General features: G+C 36.9%; 1 protein-coding gene across 1 annotated transcript in view; it reads right to left on the minus strand.

Annotated features, from left to right (window-relative positions):
* Positions 1-25,066, minus strand: part of RASGRF2 (Ras protein specific guanine nucleotide releasing factor 2) — a 155,208-nt gene that overhangs the window by 38,024 nt on the left and 92,118 nt on the right. Inside the window, exons 9-16 of the mRNA XM_072416210.1 lie at positions 23,879-23,997; positions 23,264-23,424; positions 19,174-19,240; positions 12,087-12,223; positions 11,426-11,508; positions 9,630-9,878; positions 7,243-7,616; positions 5,189-5,317 (exon numbers count right to left, since the gene is read on the minus strand). Of these exons, the coding sequence (XP_072272311.1) occupies positions 5,189-5,317; positions 7,243-7,616; positions 9,630-9,878; positions 11,426-11,508; positions 12,087-12,223; positions 19,174-19,240; positions 23,264-23,424; positions 23,879-23,997 (1,319 nt within the window). The remainder of the gene's footprint in view (positions 1-5,188; positions 5,318-7,242; positions 7,617-9,629; positions 9,879-11,425; positions 11,509-12,086; positions 12,224-19,173; positions 19,241-23,263; positions 23,425-23,878; positions 23,998-25,066) is intronic.

Here is a 25,066-nt window from a genome sequence, read left to right on the forward strand (position 1 = left end):
GAAGACAAACACTGCACACTTCCCCAATAATCCCACACATGTTGTGCAAATGTATGTAAACAGGCACACAGCTCTAATCCCTGGGTCTGATTAAAAGATTTGGACAAGCACTGCTAGTGTTGATTTAAAACTGAAATGCCCATCACTCTTTGTCTACCAACAAATGAAAGAAATCCAGTTATGCCTGGCCTTCTGAACAAGCTAAATCGTCTGTCGAAAGGCCAAGTCACAGCAGCAACTAAGTAGCAGAACTGTCAGACTAAGAGTTAATCTAAAATAAAATGGCTAATATACTGATACGTGATATGATAAGTGGAGGCAGAAGAGAAAACAAAAAAAATAAATAAATAATACACACAATATCCCTTTGAAAAAGCAGGGCTACAGAGTGAAGTGATGTATGCTATGAAGAAAGCTATGAATTAATGGCAAGTATGTAGCCTACTTTGGAGCTGTTATTGAGAGCTATGATTCAAAGGTGTGAATATAAAAACAAAACTCATAGCAAACAGTGCTTTGTGCTTTCTCAATATGTGTTCTGAAGCAGTAGGAGTAGAATTCTCTTTTATTTATTGGCTTGATCTCTGCTGGCTTCCCAGCCCAGATGTATTTTGCAGTGTGTTGGGGATTTTTAGTTCAAAATAAATGGTACTGTAAAATTGCATTTTAATCAAACTATCTCAATGGGACCTTTAGCGTCTTATATCAACAGGTTTACCCAATTTATAATGGAGAAGACCACACTTCACAGAACATTGGTAGGACAATGTGAAGTGGCAACAATACAAGACTTCGTTTTATTTCCTAATATGTGTTGGATTTGGCCGGGATGCCCACTATTCCCTAGACAGTTACTCATTTATGTCAGCTCAAGTTCTTCTCTAATTTTCTCTATTTTTCTCTAAAAAGGCATGCAAATATAATTTTATGTTAATGTACCTTACCAACCCCTAAGATTAACATTTTTTAACTTCTTAACCGTAATTGCAGATTTTTCCAGTGTTTAAACTATGGGGAACTTTCCATTTCCTGAGAAAAAGAAAATACAGTGTGATCGTCATAATTATTCCCATTCTTTGTTTCTAAGAGTAGTATTACTAATATGTACTTTTCAACAAGAAAATGTTAACATTTTCAGTCTTGGGGTGTTAACATTACCAGCAATTGCAATATCTAATTATCATAGACACTATATTTGTCAACAAGGGATGAGCTGGAATTCACTTCCAGTTCTTACATAAGGGGAATGGGAAGGAAGACATGCTTCTGTTTTTATTTTCAATGAATGTATGCATGTATAGATGCTATTCATTTCAATATAACACACTTCCAACTTGATAAAGAACATTTTCCAACCTGCACTAAAATATTAAAAAGACAATAGTTCCATTTTTTGGTTTCAATGTATGTTTGGAGGAATAAAAACAATCTTTAATTTGCAAACTCTGTCGTATCCCACAGCATTCCCATGACTGGTATTACCACTCTAAGCAATATTCTCCTTGTTACTAATGCTAAGCAGGTGTGCAGGTAAACTGTCCCAACATTATACAACCTGTATACATTGCAATATTGGAATATAATATTGTAAGCTCTTCCAGGGAGGGTCCTCCTGTGTCACTGTCAGTATCTGCCTGTCAGTAAAAGCAACCTGATTTTTCAATTTGTTCCTACTTATCTTTGCACCTATTAAACCCTATTTTTCCTGCTGTTTGTTTTATTTAAATTTTCAAATCATTAATATTTAAACTTGTTTAATGTCATTTTATTTGTATTGACATTGTTTGTTAATGTTTAGTGTTGCATTAAAATGGGTGCAAAATAAAAAAAGCCCTTTATTTCATTTGTAAATAACTTTGTAATGGTTTAAAACAGAATCAGAAGTTTCATTTCAAACAATAAATATTCTAACATTTTGTAATTATTTTTACAGTAAAATAATTAAAAACAATAATCACACTCATAATGTAAGATCATGACATAGTTATTGCTGAATAAATAGGGCCATAGCAAAAATTTAGAAAACTGCTCTGGTCTGAAGGGAATATACAGGTGAGAAAGATGAACTTGCCTTGTTTAATTATTTGCTTGAATATTGGTTTGGTAGATTACATCCCTAACCAGAAATAGTAAAACAGATATGTTAAACTCTTACTTCTTAACACAGGCCTTTAGGTTTAATAACTGAAACAAAAACTATACTGAATCTAAACTTTAAATTATGTCTTTATTGGGATGGTCCATGTCAAAAGGGAGGGGCATGCATGCCAATTGGGTAACTATTAGGATGGCCCAACCATGCCAAAAGCAATAGTTTACAGTAACTTTGAAAATGATTATATGGAATTCCAGGATGATGGATGAGAACATACGTCCACATCAATGTCTTTTATACATCTGCTAATATTTCTTTGAAACAATTTTGAGCCGAATATCTGGAAACATATTTGCATTTTTTCTTCTTAGTTGTACAGATATGGGCAAATCTAACATTCAGGTCACGTATATATTGTCCTGAAGCAATATTGTACTGTATTATGCACAACAGCAACAACTATTTCGCTGGGCCATAGCTGTGTGCAAATAGTCGCCAGCAATTCTCCATGTACTGAATAGCTCATCCATGGTAGGTTACCATGACTACACTCTCATAAATCACTCTTTTGAGTACAAATATATATTTTCACCTTGAGCTTTAGTTACCATGGAAGAATAAAAAACTAGTTCCCATTTCTGTCTATCTACCTAGATATATAATAACTTTTTTAAATATACTTTTACTATATCAGTTTGGGCAAACAACAAAAAAACTTATACAAACAGAAGCAATCTATACATTAAGGTCATCCTTGGTGCTTTAGTGAGAAGTTAATGAAATTATTAGAAACAGTCAATGTCCAGCTAAGTCTATCTGCTAAAATAAACCATTTTACAACATCAGAACACAGCACAACACATTTACAGATATTTTATTTATAACTGGGTTATTAACTTTAACTAGCTATAAAATATAATTAATACCAACTCTTTTCATGCAGGGAACTGCCTGTGTCCTTGTTGAAAATGTAAGGAGATTAGGCGGTCGAGGCAAGAGAAGTGCATTTTAAACTAAAATCTAGTTTTATTAACATACAAATTCCCTTTCACATCAACCATACACAGTGCATCTCAAACATTTTAGCAAACATTAATCAATTATAAATCAACCTAGACTTTAATAGGAATGTGACTTAAAGCAGACTGCTAACACGCTTTCTACTAACTTCTTTTGGTGTTGGAGATCAGTGAACCTGCCTCCTAGCAGCTTATAGCAAGAAAAGGAATACTGGACACTGCCATGAAAATTTGTGTTCACCAAGACTAAAGTGGACCTGAAAGTATGTTTGTTGTAGATTCTAATACACACTGCCATTGCTCTTCAAACCAACTGAGCAGTCTCCACATTTGCTTTAGTTTGTTTCCTGCCTCTTTACCCAAGTGCTAAAGCCAAGCCTTGTTTCCCTGTCTTGTCTCTGTGGTATTCTAAAGTAAAACAAAGCCAAGCTGAAGAATGCTGCTTTTTTCTTACTTTCCAGTCTCAAACTTTCTCAAAACCAGTTGAGACATGGCCTGAGGCCTAGTCTCCACTGCGTATAAGCATACTTAAAACATATATTTTCAGATGGGTATGAAATGCACAGCAAAACTCTCCATAAACAACTGGGCAGTCTCTATGGATGTTTCAGCTTTGCTGAGCCTTCATTCCAATATAGCTTCCTGCTTTTTCTTGTGTAGCCTTGTGTGATTATGCCACATTTTCTTTGATGTGCAGCCTGATCTTTGCTCAAAGAAATCAAAGACCAGACTAGGCCTTATACAAGTTACATTTTGTGAGCAGTTAATATCTGATATAAGTATATGGCCACTGTACCAATCTAATTAGTCTCAGTACCTTTATAAGAAATACTGGGCCTGATTTATGAATCCTCTCCAAGACTTGATACGATAGTCTATCATTGATGCACCTGGGCGACCCAACAAACCTGCAATGGATTTCCTAAAATCATTTGCATTGTGAGTAGTGTTGGTGTTCAAATTCGGGTTGTCCTTATATTTGACTTGAATATGGCTGTTCAAATTCAGATAGACCCGACCCGAAAAACACGGGATTCGGCGACGCAAACTCGTGTGTAAAAAATGTGTTAAAAAAAAGAATGTTAAAGTAATTTAATAAATGTGTGTGATTAGTGTAAGTACCTTTTATTTTTTTACAGGTTATCCCACAATGACAGATGATTCCCACGGCTGCACAGCTGTGGAAATCCTCCTGTCAGTTGGGATCCCCGGGCATTAGAGGTTAAATGATGACAAGTCTCCCCATTCATCACCTCTAGTGCCTTGTGATTGGCTGAGGAAAGGTAAACCCTGAGGACAGCTCAAGCATCATCAGGATTTTCCTTTCCCCAGCCAATCACAGAGCACTAAAGGTGAATGAATGGAAAGACTTGTCCCCCTTTAGCCTCTAGTGCCGGGGATCTTTTCATTCATTCATCCCCCGCTGTGGGGGATCTTCTCAATGCTGTGGTCGCATTTATTGAGAACAGTATGTGATCCCCGGCACTAGAGGTTAAATGGGGACAAGTCTCCCTATTCAAAACCTCTAGTGCTCTCTGATTGGCTGATGAACACAAGCAACTAGTAAAGGGCTACAAGAGATGTTAGCTTTGTTCCCGATTGCTCTTCCAGTTCTTTACAGTCCCAACAAATAACCTGAATTTTCCCACAATTCACTTTAATGGTGTTCGAATTCGACATTCAATCACCCGAACAATATCCCCCTATTCGACTGAATAGCTGTCGAATGGAATTAGTGAGATATTCGACCAGCACTAATTGTGAAATTCAATAACATTAACCTACTATTCCAAAGGATGAACCTGAATCAGGTAAATGCAGCAGCTGCAAAATAGCTATCGACATACAAATTTACAGTCATTTAAAGAATATTTATTTTTAATCTTGGCAAACCATGACTTAATACTTAGACATGTTTCATAAAGTGTTCGTGTACTGTAAGTACATGACAATGACAGCAAATCACTTCTAAAAATGAAACCTATTCGGCTTCTATGTTATCCCATTACATGTTTGAGTGTTTCGCTTTGTATCTAAGTATGAATTAGGACACTGGCAGACACATTCATATTACCTCCTGCTGGCCGGTACCGGAGATGACGCGGAGTTGATGGGGATCGGCAGGGAGAATTCTCTGCTGTATCTGTAGAAGTACTGCTTTCAGGAATGCTTCTGTCTAGTGACACAGATTCTAAAACTGCAGCTGCAATCAAGCAACATACACATTGTTAATAGAACAGTTTATAAATAGAAAAAAACATGTTTTATATTAAGGGGAAAATGCAATTGTAAGTTTAAATCAATAGACATGTATAATATATGCACTCTTCCCCTTTTCCCTACTCTTAGATTGTAAGCTCTCCTAAGCAGGGTCCTCTCCTCTAGTTTCATTGTTTGTATCTGTCTGTCATATGCAACCACTTTTTATTGTTCAGCCCTGCGTATTATGATGGCGCTATATAAATACTGTCTAATATTAATAGTTATACACCACACGGAAATGTATATTTTATCCTGTATATGTCAATTCAATGCACTAAACAAAAGTGACCTATAGATGTTTTGCCACTCTTCATTATCTTATATAATAATGATAAGATGCATCCTACAGAGCCTACTCTACCTGGAAATTGGAGAGGTTCTAAAGTTACAGAAGTCTAGTTTTGATCTTACCGGGTCTCTTTGATCTCAACAGCATTTACCTAGCATTCCATAGAGCAGGGGTCGGCAAACTTTTTGGACTACTAGGCTATTTCAGGAGGTCAAGAAGGCACACTAGGCCAGAAGAAACAAGGTGTCCAAGGAATGTTTTTTCTAACCGTGACTGCAAGCGAGCAGCCTCAGTCTTACGCTCATCCGCGGTGTGGTCTCTGTACGTGTGCACGTGCTTGGCATCAAAAGCCCCTTGATATTCGACTTGATTTGCTTGAAAGTGCTGTTGGTGTCGTTGCACACTAAACACAGGGCTTTGTTGCCGCTTTGGACAAAGAATAATTCGTCAGTCTATTTGGAGTTGAAGACATGATGTTTGTGGTCAACCTTCCGGAGACTGCTGGCTGCGTGTTACTTCTGCTCTTTAGGCATAGTAATTGGGGTTGCTGTGCAGGAACTCAATTATATCAATGATATCGCGGGAACTCGCGATAAAGTGACAATTCAATTAGGCTGAATCCAGCAATAAATAACTAGGGGGGGGTGTTAGGCCAGATGAAAATACTGGCTAGGCTGTATCCGGCCTAATGGCCGGAGTTTGCCTACCTCTGCCATAGAGGATGAATGGCAAACAGGTAAATGTAGCAGGTGGAAAATAGCCATCAATATATACCCATATACAGTACATTTCAAGGTCATTCAACTTGGAAATTTATATGGGCCATTTAGTGATATATCGTGATCATGAATCATGTATTGGGATCTTATATTTGCTTTCCAGGACTTGAAAAAACGATTCTGATCATATGACACTGTTTGATCTGTTTAATCGTCATGTTTCTTTTCAGTTCCTTAAAATAACTGCTTGTTTTTGCAACTAATCACATCCAAATTTAAATGCTTTGCATGTACTTATACATTGTTCTCCCCAGCCACTTTTAGCCAGGTGGACCACCTGGCTGTTTTTGGGTGGTTACTGAAAAATTGGGTCTCAATACAGGAACCAGCACCCGCCGCCTACAGCTTTTTCCCACCCTGCTTAAACAAATTTCCAGGGAGAATATTGCTAATATATTTTTTCATATTTTCCTAGTTTCCCATATGTTATGGTTCCATGTTTTCCTATAACTTACATATTTTTTATTCATTTGCAATTTATTTGGGCTTCTCTGGTGTTATCTACATGTACTGCTTGTGAGGATTCTGTGATCTGAACCTTGATTGTATTGTGCATGACTGCCACTTGGGTCAACTTGGGTCAACCAAAGGACTGTAATTTGGTACTATACACATTGGGTTGCCATCTCAGATCACTTATGCCAACCAACAAAGTAGGTAAGACCAAAAGAACAAAGCAAATTAGAAACAATAACATGTCTGATAAAATTTAACAGGAGCAATGAAGAACTTTTAGGAACAATATTTCAAAAACATATGGTAGTAAAAAGCAAGGTAAGCATGAACCTTCATAATTACCTCTACGGATACTTCTTCTCAGTTTATTACATAGATCAATTCGGGGGTTTTCTGAATTCTCATCAACTGCACTTGGACTTTGCTCTGGTGATGAGAGTCCTTTGCTGAGGTCTAGAGGTACTTTATTAGTGCTGGGAGGTGGGGAGGTGGCTGGACTAAAAATTGAAGTTGGACTGCTGGCACTAGATGATGTAGACAAGTCCAAGGCTCCAATCCTTGAGTTTAATGGAGAGTTCAGAGACAGCTTCCTAGCTCTGACAGGTGATGATGTCCTAGAGAGTGATAAGGGTGGTGGAGAGGAAAACTTGCGGCAAAGGTGTGGCGACTTTCCATCACTCAGGCTTTGACTGGAAGCAAAAAAGAGCTCTAGAGACCTACAAAATAAGCAGACAGGAGACAATAAATGAAAACGTGCCAATATAATTTTCATTTATTGTATAATGTACAATTCAATAATGTATAATGCACAGCACTAATCAGATGATTGTTTCTGGAAATGATCTTTCATGATTGTTTCCAGAGACAGATGAGCAAATGGGAGCTGCACACATAGCCTTATTCCGTTCTATGAAGAGAGGAGGAAAAAGACAAGCAAACATCACCCAGCAATCTTATCCTCCACTAAAATGCACACCGATCATTCCCCGTCGGTCATTCATCAATCTGCTCTTCCAGGTGGAAAGGTCAATCAGATGTAACCATGTGTCCTCAAAACAGAAAGAACAATGGATGCCAAATATTTCCCAGCAGTCCTACATTACAGTGCAATCCATGTGTCTACATGAGGTGTCAGGACTTATAGTCACAGGAAGTACAAGGTACAACTATAGGACATACATCTGTTGACAGAAAACTAGACGGCATAAAAGGTCCTGGCTGTGCAGATAGCTGCACACAGCTACAAACAAGCACATCTACACAATGGGTTTTTGAATTGATAAGGTTATTTTCCAATGGTTTGGTTTTTAGTTGAGGTTTTTTTCACAAACACACTCACACAATCTATGGCCAATCCAGACAAAAGCCCCTATCAGTATGATTATAGTGCAAACCATAGTTTTAGCTGCTGTTCAGCTTTTCATATTATTTCACCCTTCGGTAAAAGTCCGCACAGTTTTGCAAACTCAATTAGCTCAAGCACGAAGCTGCAGCATGGACATGTTAAAAAATGTCAATATCTAAACACAGTGGCCACAGAACTGCCCCCCAGGAAGTGTTTTGGTTAACTTTGAGCTTTTTTATATAATATATTAAAATGAGGAACATGCAGTAACCCCTAAATGCCAAATGGAAATGATCTTTGCACTCTGTTCAAAGTATAATAATAACATTTTCAATTTGTTATAATGGATGAATGTATACCATTTGCTTGTTTATGCCGGAGGATGCACTTGACTTTTTGGCCTGTGCTGATCATGCTCTTCTCTCCTTCCCATTATCTAACTACATAACATTTTAGGCACCAGTAGTGGGATGAGAAAAGGGGTAAACTACAGAATGACAGCTCTGAATTTTCTGTGGCTGCTAACATCACATCCAAGATGGCAGCACCCAGCAGCGGTCCGTGGAAGACATTTGCAGGTAAAATACACGTCTAAAATGTGTTAAGATCACATAAAACCTTCAAGATTTTTGTTGAAATTGTTGATAAGGTCTCTTTAGGATGGATTCATGTATACTATTTGTTAATTTTTTAACACCTTTTTTACATGAAAATATTGTCTTTTGGACCCAGACTTTTGGCATGCTGGGTTCCTGGTGTCACAAAGATATTTATGCTTTGTTTGTACCTAAATTGAACTGATTTCTTTTGCAAAAAAAAAAAAAAAATTTCATGTAGCTTTTTGCTTTCAAAAAATAGGCGTGCTGTATAGAGCCTGATACCTAGAGAGCCAATCAGCAGGGATAATGTCCTGAGCTTGAGCGGGAATTACATCATTAGTAGATTTCGAATTGGCTAAGACGGTCCTAGTGGACCTAGAAGTCCACTGTGGGGTCAGTGATGAAGTTGGTGGCTTCAGGGGATGCAGCAGTGACAGGTTCCTTGACATGTCATCACTGCAGGGAGCGAAGTAAAGTGTAAGTGTGTGTGCTAGGTAAGTGTGCGTCATATTAGACTCTATGCTGTGCATACTTGCTAACTGTGTAAACAGCTCACCCACACCAAGGATTTCAGTTCTAATGTAAGGCTAAGACTTCCCTAGAGATCCTGGTTGTCAAGATCTCTAGGTTGCTTACCTGGAACAAGCATGCAGAGAGAGAAGTTCCACATTTGTTCTTGATCTGCATACATTTTCTAGGTTGGTACAAAAGCCAAAAAACTTGTATTTTTAGAAGAGGGTCAGCATTTACATGAACAAATAGGCACTGTGTTGTAGTGTACATACCTGACTGGAATTGATGTAAAAGGTCTCTTGTAGATATCAGCAAGCTTTTCCAGTACCACAAAGGCCGTGGTAAATATTCTGTAGGTATGCAGGAAAGTGTTGAGGAAATCGATACTGAGGAAGCGTAAGTCAGTCAGTCTCTCCAGGAGACGCTCCACACTGGCATAGCGGATCTGAGGAACTTTGCAGGAGTTCAGGGTTTTGCTAAAACAGATATCCACATCATCTTTATGAAGTCTTGCATCCGATCTAAAACATTCATAAGCAAGAAATTTGTCTTAGCTTGATGGATCTATAGGTTGTAATGTAATGTAATGACCAATTTCAAAAACAAAAGTTAAATTACAAAACTGTTATAGAAGTTTAAATGTATCACTGGATGTAGGAACTGTAAAAAGAACAAATCACCATGAAATCAGTTCAGTGTTCTTTTTTCTAAATAAAGCAAACAAAAAATAAAGCTTTTTTTGTTTTGAGTTAACATGAAGTGTTTTTACCCAGAGCTTTGTATGTAGTCATTCATGTATGTTCCAGAAAATGCATCTTCCATTACATATCCTGTGCAAAAGATGTTGTGTATATTCATCTATTTCAAGGTGGCCTCAAACATCTCTTAATAGGAAAATGGTTCATTTTTTTAGGTCATTAGTACCATTTTCAAAACATCTAAAATATACTTTGGCTTATTAACTTAAGAAGTTGGGACAATAAATTTTCTAAATATTCACTTCAATTACCCAATCATGTGTTGATAACATAGGTAAACAGGAATTTGCTTTTCATATTATTCGATAATTGAATTGAATATTGTCAGAATGTATTGTGTAAAGATCCACAACTATTTTAGTAAATCGTCCTTAGGGCAGGTTCACTTTTCAATGTGCAATTTCACACTGCTCCCTGCTATTGGCACATTGCTAGCCCCTCAAGCACTCACCCTGCAGCACTGGTTTAAAAAAAAATGTATCTGTACATTTTACAGCAGGCCCTATTCATTTCCTATGGGGGCTTCTGCAGGGTGACAAGTAGAACCTCCTCAAGTGGCATGTTTATCAGCGTGTGAAAGTGGTAACCTCACTGCAACTTCACCACCAGTGTGAATTAGCCCTTTTACAGCAATTTTATTTTTTGCAATTATTACTTTAGGTGGAGATGGCTTCATCCATAAAAGTTGAACTGAACATGTGTTTTTTTAACTGTGTAAGAGTGGTTAGAATATAAAAAGGATTCACCCTCACAAAGCCTCCACCCCAGTACACTCCAGGTCTGTGCACTTACCAGGCATCATATGTATTCAGTAACAGGCAGCATTATTTTCTGCAGGTGTAATTACTTGTATTGTCTATCCTATTGTATTTGCAGCATTGTAATTTGCTTTTTTTAACCATGTGAGCACTGCAGTGGATAGGCTCAGCACCAATATATCACGTAGTGCTTTCTGTTCTAGCACTTTTTTCCTTCTATTTTAAAATTAAAACTAACAATTACTGATGAAACCTTGTTAATCTTTAAAACTGTCTTCTTCCAAAAAGTACTGTCACTGATTCATTTAGAGATATTTTAATTACTCTTGCCCCACCACGCCAGATACTATGATGACACCTACAAGATACAAATTATGGTAATATATCTAAAATAATTATTCCCAATAAATGGCACTTTCTAAAGTATGTGGAAACCAAGATACGCGCGCATATGAAACATCCAATTTTGGGAAAAAGCCACAAGATTACCCAAATGTATACAGTGCTGTCACTTAAGCTGCCCATTTACTTCAACATTAACTTTCAATTTACCTGATCATGTGTGGGACAGTAACCTTAGAGTTCTCCTCAAACACATTGCTCATCAAGCCATTGCATCTAATATTCTCAATACACTGAAAGAAGAAACAAAAAGCATGGTGACCACAGTGCCTCAAACAGGTGACTTAAGAACTTATAGTTTTTTTAGTCATTATTGACTAGCACTATTTTCTTGTGGTGCTCCCTTCCATTAATCTGTATTTATTTATATTACATTTAAAACGGTATTGGTGACACAAAGCCCTGGATTTAATTTCTGAATGGAGTTTTTGTATGCTTCTTCTTATTTGAAGTTTTTTTTTTTATCTTTTCTGATTCCTTCACAAAGTTCAACAACAAACTTTAAAATATCTATAAAGGTTTTCACCCAAAATGCTCCCAACTTTACACAAATGTGCATAGTTTTGACATTTGATTCAGTTAACATTTTTGAATAAATAAATTCAAATTTAAATTCATATTTTTGAATTAATAAATAAATAAACATTTTTGAATCATGAGTACAAGTCCTGTAGAACTAAATTCTATTCTGATGTCCTAGTGAAAGCACCAAATGTATGCACAATCATCTGTATTTGAATTGCCGTCAGGGTTCTTGTTATTGATAATAATTTATCGTCTGTCACTCTAGTGCTATGATAAAAGTTTTTACCTGACTAATGTCACTGGTCCAGGCAGCTTTTTCTTGACGTGAAGGAGCCAAAAGGACAACAGTGAGGGGTGTTGCATCTACTGATTCCATCACAATTTTAAAATCCAGGTGACCAAACACATATCCAGACCCCTTTGCTTGAGAGAGTAAAGTTATCATTATAACATAAAGGAGGAAGAGGTTTGCAAAATAATACATTTATTCTTTTACTGAAGATTTCAGAAGTTTCTAAGTAAAATAATTCATGTCTACTCTACTTAAAACACTCATGAAAATGTTAATACATGTTATTGCTTTTTAATCATAATTTCAGCACAAAAGTGGATTCAACCAGGAAATTACTGGATGGAAAAAGAAACTGATTGTTAGAATAATGTTACCTATAAAAATAAATATTTAGACTGTAGAGGAAGACAAAAAACTAGAGAAATCCAGAAAACTATTTTGAAGAGCACCTAAATTCTAGATCTCTTTTTAAAATAAAAGGGAATTCATATGCCTTGAAGCATGATTAGCTACATATCTTTTTTTGTCTCTATGAAGTTCCTTTCCTAAGACATTTAAGCATTCAAGTACAAATATCTGATGCCATATGAATGGAGATGAACAGAGACAAAATAAATGTACAGTACGTAACTGATCTTCCTATAGAGGCTAATATACAAATATGTATTATTTAAAAAAGATACCCAGAGTTCAGGCTCACATTAGGACATGGATGCAGGTTGCTTGTCCTCCTTGTATGATGAAACAGAAACAAAAGCAAGGGTCCTTGTTGCCTAATTCTTTAAAAAAAAACTCCCTCTGATTTCAACTCTGAGGTCAATTGGTCAGAGGTCAACTCTGGAATCCCATCTCAGTCTTTACATGAATTTTGTTTTCCTTCAGCCTAAATCTGTTGGGTCCTTCTGAACATCAAATTGCCCCACTGAGGGGCATAGGAGAAGCATGTGCAACTGCATTCTCCTATGCCCCCAGGTTCCCTGTCCAACTGCAGGAGAAAAGGCAACCGTGCAGATGTTTAGCCAAGCTAACTTTTTAAGGACAACTGCCTGCCAAATAGTTTGTCAGCTTATTGATTATGACTCTTTCTTGGTTTGACCTGGCCTTGTTTATACTCCCCACCTGCCTTTGACATTTTGGCATCCCACTATGGCGTCCCTCTATGCTTTATAGGTTTGCCTTCACATAAAGCTTCATCCAAAGGTTGCTGCTAATGATTAACAGCAGTGTGGTTGTGGCTTCAAAACCTGAGCTGCATCTTCCACTAAATCATATGTTTGCTGGAAAAAGAACTGCACACACCAACTTTACAACAACAAATCTCAACTGTGAAGCATGCTGGTTGGAGCTTTATGGATTTTCTTCTAACTGTAAGAAATACATTTTAAAATAGTTATAGGAAAAAAAGTAAAGGTTTTATATGCAATATTTATATAAGGTTATTCCACCTTATAGATGAAATATACTCACAATTTAACTAAAAAGTAATACAGGATTAATATTAAGCACATATCTTCTCATTAAGATTTTTGGATAGAATTTGGCTTTAATATTTTTCTTTTCTTTTTTCTTAAAGTATTGCTAAAAAGAAAATGGCACACATATCACTGATTGCAATCACTTTTCTTTTTTTTTCATTTTTCAGCAGGATGAGATGGATTCCATATAACAAGCACCCCTTCTGTGTAACTAATGAAGTGGCATTGATAGATACAGCAAAAAACAGGGGGAGACTGTCATTATCTTCTTTACATCATTTACACTACAAGAAGGAACAACACGTGGAATAGAAAGGAATTATTATATTTCCCTGCAAACTTTTAGGTTTAAAAGCCATGATGTTTTCAAGCTATATCTGTTGTCTGCACCATTTGCTACTTTTTCACTCCCTATGAAAGATGGCCTCAATATTATCAGTAGGTAAAAGCAAAATTCTCCTAAATATTATTTGAAATATAACAGGGCAACCTATCATAACCTCACTGTCATTTAAGAAATGGTCCTTAATTGCATCAGGAGGTCTCCCTATATTTCTCAATGTGTAGCTAATATTTTTTTGTAGTTCATTTACTAAATGAGTAAAGAATGTTCACCAAGAAAATTAAATTTCACTGAAAAGTCCACTTTGCCAAGTGCCTGTTAGTGTGCAAGGTAAACATATCTTTACAATGAATTCTTTAATGTGTAAATTAAATAGAAAAAATGACTTTATAACACATTAATAATTGCTTGTGAGTCGAGTGAGCGCAGTTTACATTATGTTAAAACATTGATTGTTAAATGAACGGCTGCTTCTGCTTTAATGAACCAACCTCCGTCTGATAGAGGGGTAGATAGGGACAAAACCTCTAGGGGACAAATTGGAGGTCTTGAATCAGTTTATTTTCTATAACAGATAACTAACCTAACTGTAGAACTGTGAAATAAAAATTAAATAACAGTAAATGTCTCTCATAGAAGTTTCTCATTGATATTTTTGCATTTACAGAAAGGCTACAACAATTTTTTCAGAACTAGAAAATATCAACATTTTTATTGGGAGATGAAACAATACTTTGTGCTGTAAAATATCACAACTAGCATTTAGAAAATAGATGACAATTTTAAATTTTGATTGTATTTATGTTTAAATTATAGCAGTCAATTTATTATAGAGATACTAATTGAGCAGCTGTTAAGAGTTGTAAATTAGACGCCTATTGTATGTAGGTGGTCAACCTAATTATTTTACTATTATTTCCTAGTGCACCTTCCTATGTCAGCTGAATGTTAACTGGACATTACACTTATATCATGACACCTATAAGGTCCTCCATCTGCTCTCTATGTCCTGGAGAATGCCTATGCACCATTCTCCCCAGCTTACAGTGCATGAAAACGTTGGACTGATGTACATGATGGACTGCAATGTACAATAAAATATATCCAGGTGCAGAGAATTTACTCAGAGAAGGCAGGAATCTCAATCTAACACAAACCCTCCTAAACATAGAGACCCAAATGCACCCACCAACAGGTCAGTGAGGGGGTTTTTAATATTGGTATGGTCAAGGACCTAAAGAAGTCAACCTCTTTCCTGCAATCTTCTCGCTGGTTGGTAACAGTGGCCCTGATTTATTAAAGTTCTCCAAGGCTGGAGAGAATACACTTTCATCAGTGAAGCTGGGTGATCCAGCAATTCTGAAATGGATCTGGTCCATGATTGAAAACATTTGCTAACAAATAGCTTGACTTTTAGGAAATCCATTAAAGGTTTGCTGGATTACCCAGCTTCACTGGTGAAAGTGTATTCTCTCCAGCCTTAAAGAACTTTAAAAAATCAGGGCCATTATGGCAACTTTCTCTTATTCCTCTGTCAGTGGTATGAATTTTTCAAGGACAGGGTGGGGAACATGTAATAATATGTGGGCACTGCTCAGTCCTGGAGTACTGGGAGTCCAGGGGAAAATATAAATTACAGACTGGGCTCATATGAAATGGCCAGGAAGATGTGAGTATCATTCAAGCTCATCCAAACAAGACTGGAGCTAGAAGAGTTGGGGACTGTCATGGAATATAGGTAGTAAGTAGAATGTAAGCAAATAGTAAAAAAAAAACTTTAAGCTATTTAACCTAATAAACTGACTGTATACCTGTGCTTGGACAATAATCGAACAGATGGACTTTTAGGAGCCTGGTATCACTCACACCTATCTATAAAGAAAAGATATTACTACAGGTAGCAAACAGTATTTATATGGGAAGAACTTATTGTGTTTAAGACTTGTGTCTGACTTATTGAACAGACAATCTTTAAACAAAGGCATGATTTTTTCTAGGGCACTTAAAGAGGTTGAGATTGGGTTCACTGCCTAGAGGAACCTTACCACAAAAGTTGTTTTGGGGTGGCGGAAAATTTGGTTGGTGGTTTTTTAAGAGGGTACAGTTTAAGGGTGGAGTGGTAGTCAGCTAGGAGAGGGTCAAGTAGTCAGCTAGTAGAGGTAATAGAAAAAGTTCACACAGGGCAGTGAGAGCTTTCCACCCTCCCTTACCTAGGTTTTCAGGGATTTTATGGGGTGAGAGGGGTTTGTGGCATTTTTAGTGGGTTGGAGGGCTTGTCAGGGATTCAGGTCTTCAAGAGCAGGATTGTGTTGGTGACAGTAACAATGGGGTGGGTGACCTATCATTTGTGTGGAGTCTCCTGAGTGATATAAGCAAGGCTGAGGAAAACAACTAGTTTGGTTTGGGATAGCCTGCAGGTACTGATATCGTTCCCAAGCTGGGTTGTATGGCAGTTAGGAACAGTAATGTCATGTTAGCACAGATCCCAAGTTGGCGTTGCCCTCAAGGACTTGCAACCTGGGAAGTGAGTCTTAGTGATGTAGCCGAGGGGTGGGAAAATGGTAGTGAAAGGGTCTACCAGGACTTTCACTTATATGGCCTAAATTGAAACAAACAATGCACATACTTCCTATCTTTTGTCGTTGCCAAACCCTGCCTGGGCACCCATAATGTTACATGTAGGTTCTGACTTTCTGTGAAACTGTGACTTTCTGCATGTAGTTTTTGCCCACAATTAGTGAACAGGAAATCATCAAGGATGCGTAACCTGATGTAATGTAAGTTTATTTATCTTGGTTGGAGTACCTTACAGGAGACAAGAAGGTAGAATTTTATTATCTGCTGACCCACTGCTTGAAAGATTCCTGCTTGACTGAAATACATATTTTTCCTAAGGAATATGGCATATTTTGTGCTTATATTATGCACTGTGCACACTGAGCAATCCACTCAGCTCTGATGAAGTATAGCAGGGCGTGATTCACTTGATACAAATCGCACACAAAATAATTGGCAATGACATTAAGCCGTGGAAATTTTCTAACTCGGTCAGTCAGAACCCTCAGTCTATGTACATGGTTTTAAATTCATCTGCTAAGCCAAGATAAAAAGCGTGACACTGTGTGCAGGTATGGAACACATTTGCATAATATAAATGGCACACATTGATGTTCTGGATCTTAACATGGTATTTGGTATTAACAAAGTTAAACAAAAGAAGCACCTATTAACACCTTTGTGAGACATAATTCCTTCCTGGTTCCAACACTCAATCTTTGGCAAATTACTGTATCATATATCAGCTTAGCAAATGGTTTGCTGAGAATGGTTGTTACACCATCAGGCCAGGCTCTAATAATAGTGCATGTCAGGTACTGTGAATGCTATTGACAGAAAGGGGAAGAGGGTGTCAGGCCAATGGAGCCCCAGAACCTGTGCCTACAAGACAAATGAAATAACTCATACTATACTGTTGGACATATCCACTCTCTCTGGTCCGTGTTTATTTTTATGAAATTATTATTATTACACAGTATTTATATAGCACCATCATATTACACAGTGCTGTACATAGTTCATAGTCGTGTCACCAACTGTCCCTCAAAGGAGCTCACAATCTAATGTCCCTACCATAGTCATATGTCATTAATGTAGTCTAAGGTCAATTTAGGGAGAAGCCAATTAACCTAACTGCATGTTTTGGGATGTTGGAGGAAACCCACACAGACACGGGAGAACCTGCAAAATCCATGGAGATAGTGCCCTGGCTGGGATTTGAACCTGGAAACCAGCGCTGCAAAGGGACGAGTGCTAACCCCTAAGCAACATCAGGTGCACAGCAGTGATAAACAACACATACTGAGCCTTGAACCTTAAAGTATTACTATATTACTAGGTACCTATCTACACTGGTACCAGGGCTAAATCTCAATGACAACTGACCATTTTAATCCATTGAACCCCCAATGGCCAATATGAGCACTGACCTCAGACAGGCCAAACAATAGAGATGAAGCCTCATCCTAAAGTCATCCCCAAAGTAACAAAGTGAAAATCATTTCAGAGAGGCATGAAAGTTAGAAGTTTCTGGATAATAAAGGTAACCAGCTATCCTGAGACTGGACTTTTACTTCTGACATTTTCAGTTTTCACCTCGTCTCACAGCATATCGTAATGAATTCCTTTCATCTTTCCAGCTATATTCTATTTTCTTTAAAGCCATGTTAGAGACAGATGAATGCATACATCTGACATAATCTCCAATGGGAGGTTTTCTATTAGTTTTAGGAGTGCTGTGAGTTTGACACATTTATTGCATTTTGTCTAAAATTAAGAAGGAATTGAAGCCTTTCACAGTGAAGCCTTTCTTGGATGTGCTAATGTAATACGCAAAATAACACTATACTACACTAGGATCTAAAAAATGTATGAAATATGCCCTAATTGGAATTTCTTAACCCTACTACTAAACTACTAGAAAGACTTTAGGTCAACTATTTTGTGTAACGTCCCTGAAAACTGTTCTCAGCACAATATCTGCATAAATATTAGGAGGCTACATTGCATGTTTTTACATTGTTTCCTGTATAGTTTGAGTTTAACTTGAACTACAATTGCACAAACTTGAATTTTTATGCTTAGGGTTCAACCTGGTGTTTTGTATATTTTATATAATATTTTACTATATGTATAAAAGTTTTGTATTACAAATAAACGTGCTGTAGAGTGACAAAAAATTCCCAGAAATTTTGGATTAGCTACAAAGCCGACTCAGCAGCAATTATCTACTTTTGGGCAGATATGCTCCCCCTGATATCCATTAAGCGCCGAGTCACTCCTCTAACTCATTTACTAATGTGTTTAATTTTCAGATTCAGCTGATGAGCTCTGTAAACAAAACATGAGAAAACCAGAGCCTAGAGCTCCTCTTCAAAATGAGAATTCAAAATGAGATTTACAAATATGCAATAGGTAATTATCATTTAATTGAACAAAAAAACAGCCATTTATTATATTTTAAGTGACAATTTTTAGTTTTAACGACAACAAAAAATACATACAATGCCAATATACATTTCTTTTAGTGCAGTTTTGTCTTGTATAATTTTTCAGCTTCCTATTGTTTTCAATGTTATTTCCATTTTTACATAAACAGTAAGAACTGGAAAAAGGTCAATATGAAGGATTTAAAACTTTCACAAACAGATAAGTATGTACACATATACACTATTGTGCTTATATAAAGATACATAGGCTTACTTACAGTCATCATCATTTATATCTGGCTCTTCAATCAGTGTACACTCTATCAGAGAGAGAACCCCACCTGTCTGTACAGAAAACACATCATTACATCAATACACCAATATATGGCTAGAATGGTAAAGATTTCTAGTACTGCTGGTACGTCATGATTATTACAATACACAAGTGTGAGTGAGACCTAAGGTAACCAAGTCTTTCCATTGTCAGATTTAAACTTTGTATCCCTACAGTACAACAGTAGACACACCTGCACAATACAGGCCCATAGACTTCTATGGGACTTCTTTGGGACTGTACTCTGGCCTTGGGGCACAACAGCATGGAAGTCAATGGTGTTGTACAGCAACTCATCTACTGTGGTGCTGGGATAAGAAAAATGTAAACAGACACCTGACACTCGCCAAATGACTAAATCTTGGTTAGCATAAATCTGTGCAGAGGGAGGGTGGGTTACTTTAGGTTAGGGAAAAGGGGCACACTTGAAGTTTGCACTTTATGTGAGAATGCAGTTATTTGTTAAGGGTTAGCATTTAGTGGAATTCATGAGTAGTTTAGAGTTAGATTTCAGTTACAGGTTTAAGGGTAAATCTGTTATGTTAAGTGTTAGAGTCAGGACTGTCATCATATGGGGGGTCAAGTGGTACTTCTGTATCAAGCCCAAATCAAAACAACTTGACTTTTGCAATCGTGGAATTTTTAAACATGGGGGGGAGAGGCCCAGGAAGTGTATCTAGTATGGTGCCCAGAAATTTCTGCTGCCGGTCTTGGTTAGGGGCATAATATAGGGGGACCATATTAAAGAATACTATCTGTGTGGTGGGCATAGCATGAATTCCTGTACTATACTTGAGGCATCTTGGGAGCATCATCATAGTGGTGTTTGAAAACATGGGCTGCCATTCGGGTATGTTTACTGCCTTTTCTTATTGCAGGTACTGCAACACAGGTACCCTGTAGGGACTGAGTCACATGAAGTGGTTTGTTGAAATAGACTGTAGTTCGGGGACATTGATTAACAGCCTGTAATTGTAATTTATGTTTGGAACTAAAAGCCTGTGTTGGGAATTTAACTTTGTCAATATCTTAATAGAGAGCCTTTTAATAATGCCATTTGTTATCACTATGACCCTTTAGAAGAAGCTTCATTTATCAAATCTCCAAAATACAGAACTGCCTCTAAAAATATTTTCTGAAAGAAAGTAATCAATCAAAATACGAGAATGAAAGGTCGAGTTCTATTTTTTGTTTTTGGATATGTAAACTGCCTCAAAAACTTCTATACTAGGTCTTACTTTTTTTAATACTTGCTGGCATGGTGCCGGTCACTGGGCAGCCGAGAAAGAAGACTGGCACAAGAATACTATTTGGCAATCCTTTTATAACCTAATGTACAAAATAAAATTAATGGAACATCTGGCAGAACAAGCCCAGTTAAATATAAGGCCACAGCCTTTCCACTAACCTTCAGGATATTACTGATATCATCCTACCAATCTTGGATGTATCAGATGAGAGGAAACCAAAGAGGAATGTATTAACACTTCATAACTGAGACCAAATATCAGCTTAAGGGTAGGGAGGGGACAAAATAAAAACATGTGATGTCAGTGACTTTGTTTACATTTGACATTTAGGAAAAGCAATTGTTAAAAAAAATCTCTCAATGGGAAGCACACAAATGTATGTGGCATTCTGACCTCCACCATGGATCACTACAGTAAAAACACATGTTCACAACCCAACATGGAAATGACCAACAGAAATCTATTTTCTGCTTTTGATCCTTTTCACCAGCAAATGCAAGCATGTACTTTATACAAGCATTTAAAGATGTACTATCTGCAAACTGAGTACAGGTATATAGGTATATAAATATAGGTATATATAAATATATAACACAGTAAGGCAATTAAATGTGCATCTTGAGGATATTTCCCCTTGCAACCTGTTCCAAATAAATAACAGGGAGTAGGATGGACTCTCTCCATTAATCTACATACACACATCAATTGATTGTCACCCAAAATGAAGAAATTTGCCTGTCACATGTACAGCAGTTCCTGATATCGGGGCAGGATAATGAATGAGTGATTGGTAATGACCGCTGTGCTTTCTTATTTGCTGCTCACTCATCCTCCCCCTCTTATCTCCATAGAACATGTTTGTTTACCTGTTACTGGAAATGATTACGCATCACATGTATAGAGATATCCCACTATAACAGAACTGCCCGATGGAAGATTTCCACTTACCTACCGTTGCCACAATGTACATAACAGTTCTTTCTAATATCAAGAAAGTCATGTGACCTTAATATTACCAGAACTTTATAAAACTTCCACAGGCAATAAAATCTTGCCAATAGCTGTATCTTGTTATCCTCGTTTGTGTGGAATTAAACATTAACAAGGTCATCAATGGAAGTTTTGCAGCCTTTAAAATTCAGACCTACTTTTTCCTCTATAGCAAATCTTAAATATAGTTTCTGCTTCAGAGTAAGAATTTCATTTGGTAGAAGAATTACATATAATTATATCATTCTTTTATAGCTTTTAATTAGAAAGAAATGGGGAAAAATAAGGTATAAATTATTTCCATGATGCTTCCCAATGTTACTTTTCCTGAAGTTTACCCTAGAATGTATTTGTCTGGTTGCTCTAAATAATAAAGATACCAAATAAGTGCTCTTTAATGCAGAAGTCCCAGAGGCAAAAGACAAATCTCCCTAATTGAGGTTAGATAGCTTTTTCCCATTTGACAATACATTGCAGCATGGATGCATACCAGTTCTGTACATGGATTTTTGGCTAAAAAGTGAAAAAGAGAGAAGTGCGGACAAAACTCCTCTTTATTCTACAGTAAAAGGTAAAATCCAGACAATAGGTTAAATACACATTTGAAGTACAGAAGACTTTACTTGTTAATCTTTTTTTGTGAGTCTGATCTGACACAGCTAAGTAATTTAGTTCTCCGTTTAATTTTAAATATTTCCGTGTCACTTAACTACCCAACAGATAAGTTGTCTATTGAGTAGACTGGGGTTAGAGCAGTTCAACCAAGGAATTGTAAAGTGACCTCAATGACTGTACAATATCCCAGCAACATTATATTCATATTAGCTGTCTGCCTGATGTTCTACTTTGTCAATACCCCAATCTATGTACCCACTTGAGCATGTGACAATGAAAATATAAGTAAATATTAAAACAATATATTAAACAGCATTATGATTACTAGATGTAAAACAAGTCACTAAAATCTTATAAAAAGTAATTTTTAATATTTTAGCTTTAATAAAATCATACTTGGTGTTCCTACCATGAAGTTTCATGTTCAGATACTTTAGATGTGTACACACATGCAATGCACATGAATGGTACACACATGCATGGTCTCCAGCGACAAAAAAAGTGACAGATGAACAAACAAGTGCTGTACATAAAGCATCATTCTGTTCTATGGAGAATCTTTTCTGTTGCCTTTTACAGTGGTCGTCCTTCGTAAATTGTTCCTAAACTCAAGGTCAATTTAAACACGCAATAAGGCACAGAATTTTTTGCAGAGTTATCAATCATGATCCCAACTTTTTCCATTCAAGTTTTTGGGAGAAGTTTGAAACTGTTTTTTTGCATCAAATCACAGCGTAATTCTCAAATGTAACGTATAGTCACTTTTGGCTTTGCCATGATTGTTTGAAAATTTGCACTGAAAATCTGTTTACCCGTAGTGCGGTTTGCCACTCCCAGGAGCACAGAAGCCACGCAGGTTCACATTGTGGGTGTAAAAGAGCCCTAAATGCTTCGAGTAGGGGTTTATATCTATTTAAAAATAAATAAGTGTGTCCTCTATTCAGCATATCGTTAACCATCTGACATTACAGAGCTCCCTGAGTGCTTTAAAACACAACTCTAAGCTGCAGAGTAGAAAAAGATTAGAGCCAGTGCTGGAAGTGGAAAGTCAATGACAGATGGTTTCAGCGTCTGCACCGGACTGCCTACAGGATGCTGTTCATGTATATGCCCCATAGACTTTGCACATATAAATTATTTACATATGAAGACAGAAAAAAATTGCAATGTGTGTCTTACCTTCAGTAAGTGTAGTTTTCCCCCTGAGCTTCTAGTGCATATTAGGAAATGTTTTGTGAACAGAAAACATTGTCTTTCCCCTTCTCTTTTCAAAGACAGAGGTCCCAGGCGAACTTTACTTAGTTTCCCTCTCTCCACTGAAGGCACCTGGATAAGGGTACCTGGAATAAAAAAATGGCTTCTTATATTTTAAAAAGTGGAGCTATTGTGTGCAAACTTGGAGCATGAACTTGGCGAATTCTCAAAATAGTATGTCGCAATATTCATGTTCCCTAGTGCAAAGCTGGCTATACATTCAACTTAAGGCACTTTGCTCTGTTTAACTGTGCTCTTAATGCCTTGAATATTCCCATTTTTGCATTGTGACACAAGAAAGCTGAATACCACTTTTGCACTGTATATGTGCATTGGGGGTAACCAACATGCATAGGTGTGAAGATGGCCTAAATGTAATGATGCTATGAATGTGAGATGTGGATGTGTCAGTGGCTGCATTGTCACAATATAATTGGCCAACAAAATAGAAATATTAATATTAATAAGGCAGCTAAACATCAGTTTTGAACAAACAAGTGATACAATAATAAAATACTTCCCACCATAGAAACTGTTTACCTTGGCGTACAAATGTCTGGCTTGTGTCCAGAAGAATATCACAGCCTTCCACAATCATTCTTTCAATAGAGAGGTTTTTCCTAATGTTTTCTGTGTCACTAACTTCATCATGCATAACCCTGTTAGATAAAAAAAAAAATCCATAAAGTTTTTTTTAAAGCTTAGTTATCATCAGGTGAATTCTTCAAACACAGAGCAACGTATTTATATCTGCAGCTATGCAAACGCTCTAGTCCCTGGACTAAATGCCAGCAGATGGCTCCATTATTTCCTGCCAGATTTCTAAGGTTATACACAAGCTGTGACAGTTTTGTATGTTTTGACTAAAATTAGCTGAACACGAGTTTTGGGAATTGTCCAGATGCTGAAAAGATCCGTCATTTTTTTTTCACAATGTTTTTTTTTGGGGGGGAAAACCAAAAAATGTTACTTAACTAAATTGTGTAGAATAAATGATATTAACCTAGAATTTAAAGTATATATAAAGCCACAGCTTGTTTTCATAATAGGAAATAGGAGATAGTTAAAACTCCCAATCAGGTTTTGCCATGGAGGAGAACTTTTTTCATGTCCTATTCTGTATACACAACAGGTAATGAAGCGAAATCCCTCCAATGTTAAGGAAATGCTATTCACTGAAACACGTGCCCCCATTTGAGGAATTTCCCTTTTATGGCTGTTCTGGTGGTAAAGCAGAAATTTGGATTTTCCTTCATGTCTGTCCTTGGGACAGGACAAACATGAAAAAGGGACAACTAGAGCAAAAAAATCCTGACACTTGTTCTATTCCTTAGCCACATTTTGGTTTTCAATCTATTCTAAGGATGGGGTTGACATTAGGTTCTAGAAGAACTAGAGTAAAATTCCACAGGGAATATTGTATAACCCACTTCTTCCATTAAGAAAGGTCTCTCTGTACCTGCTGTTTCATTAATAGTTTTTCAATTTCATAAAATAGTGCAGAAGGGGTATTACTTTGTGTCGGGTGGTGGGAGAGACCCAAAAGCTACTGCAGACAGAACCAATCAATAGAACTCCTGAATGATACGCAAAGTCAAAGGAGGATGAAACCCAAAACAAATAAAGAGTAAATATGTGCAAAATGTTCAAACAAATCATGCACATTTGCAATACATCCCTGCATTACATGCATATTTCTTTGTTTTAAATATGCTGCAAGTACACTTT

This window comes from Pyxicephalus adspersus, chromosome 6 (genome assembly GCF_032062135.1).
Source record: "Pyxicephalus adspersus chromosome 6, UCB_Pads_2.0, whole genome shotgun sequence".
NCBI lineage: Eukaryota > Metazoa > Chordata > Amphibia > Anura > Pyxicephalidae > Pyxicephalus > Pyxicephalus adspersus.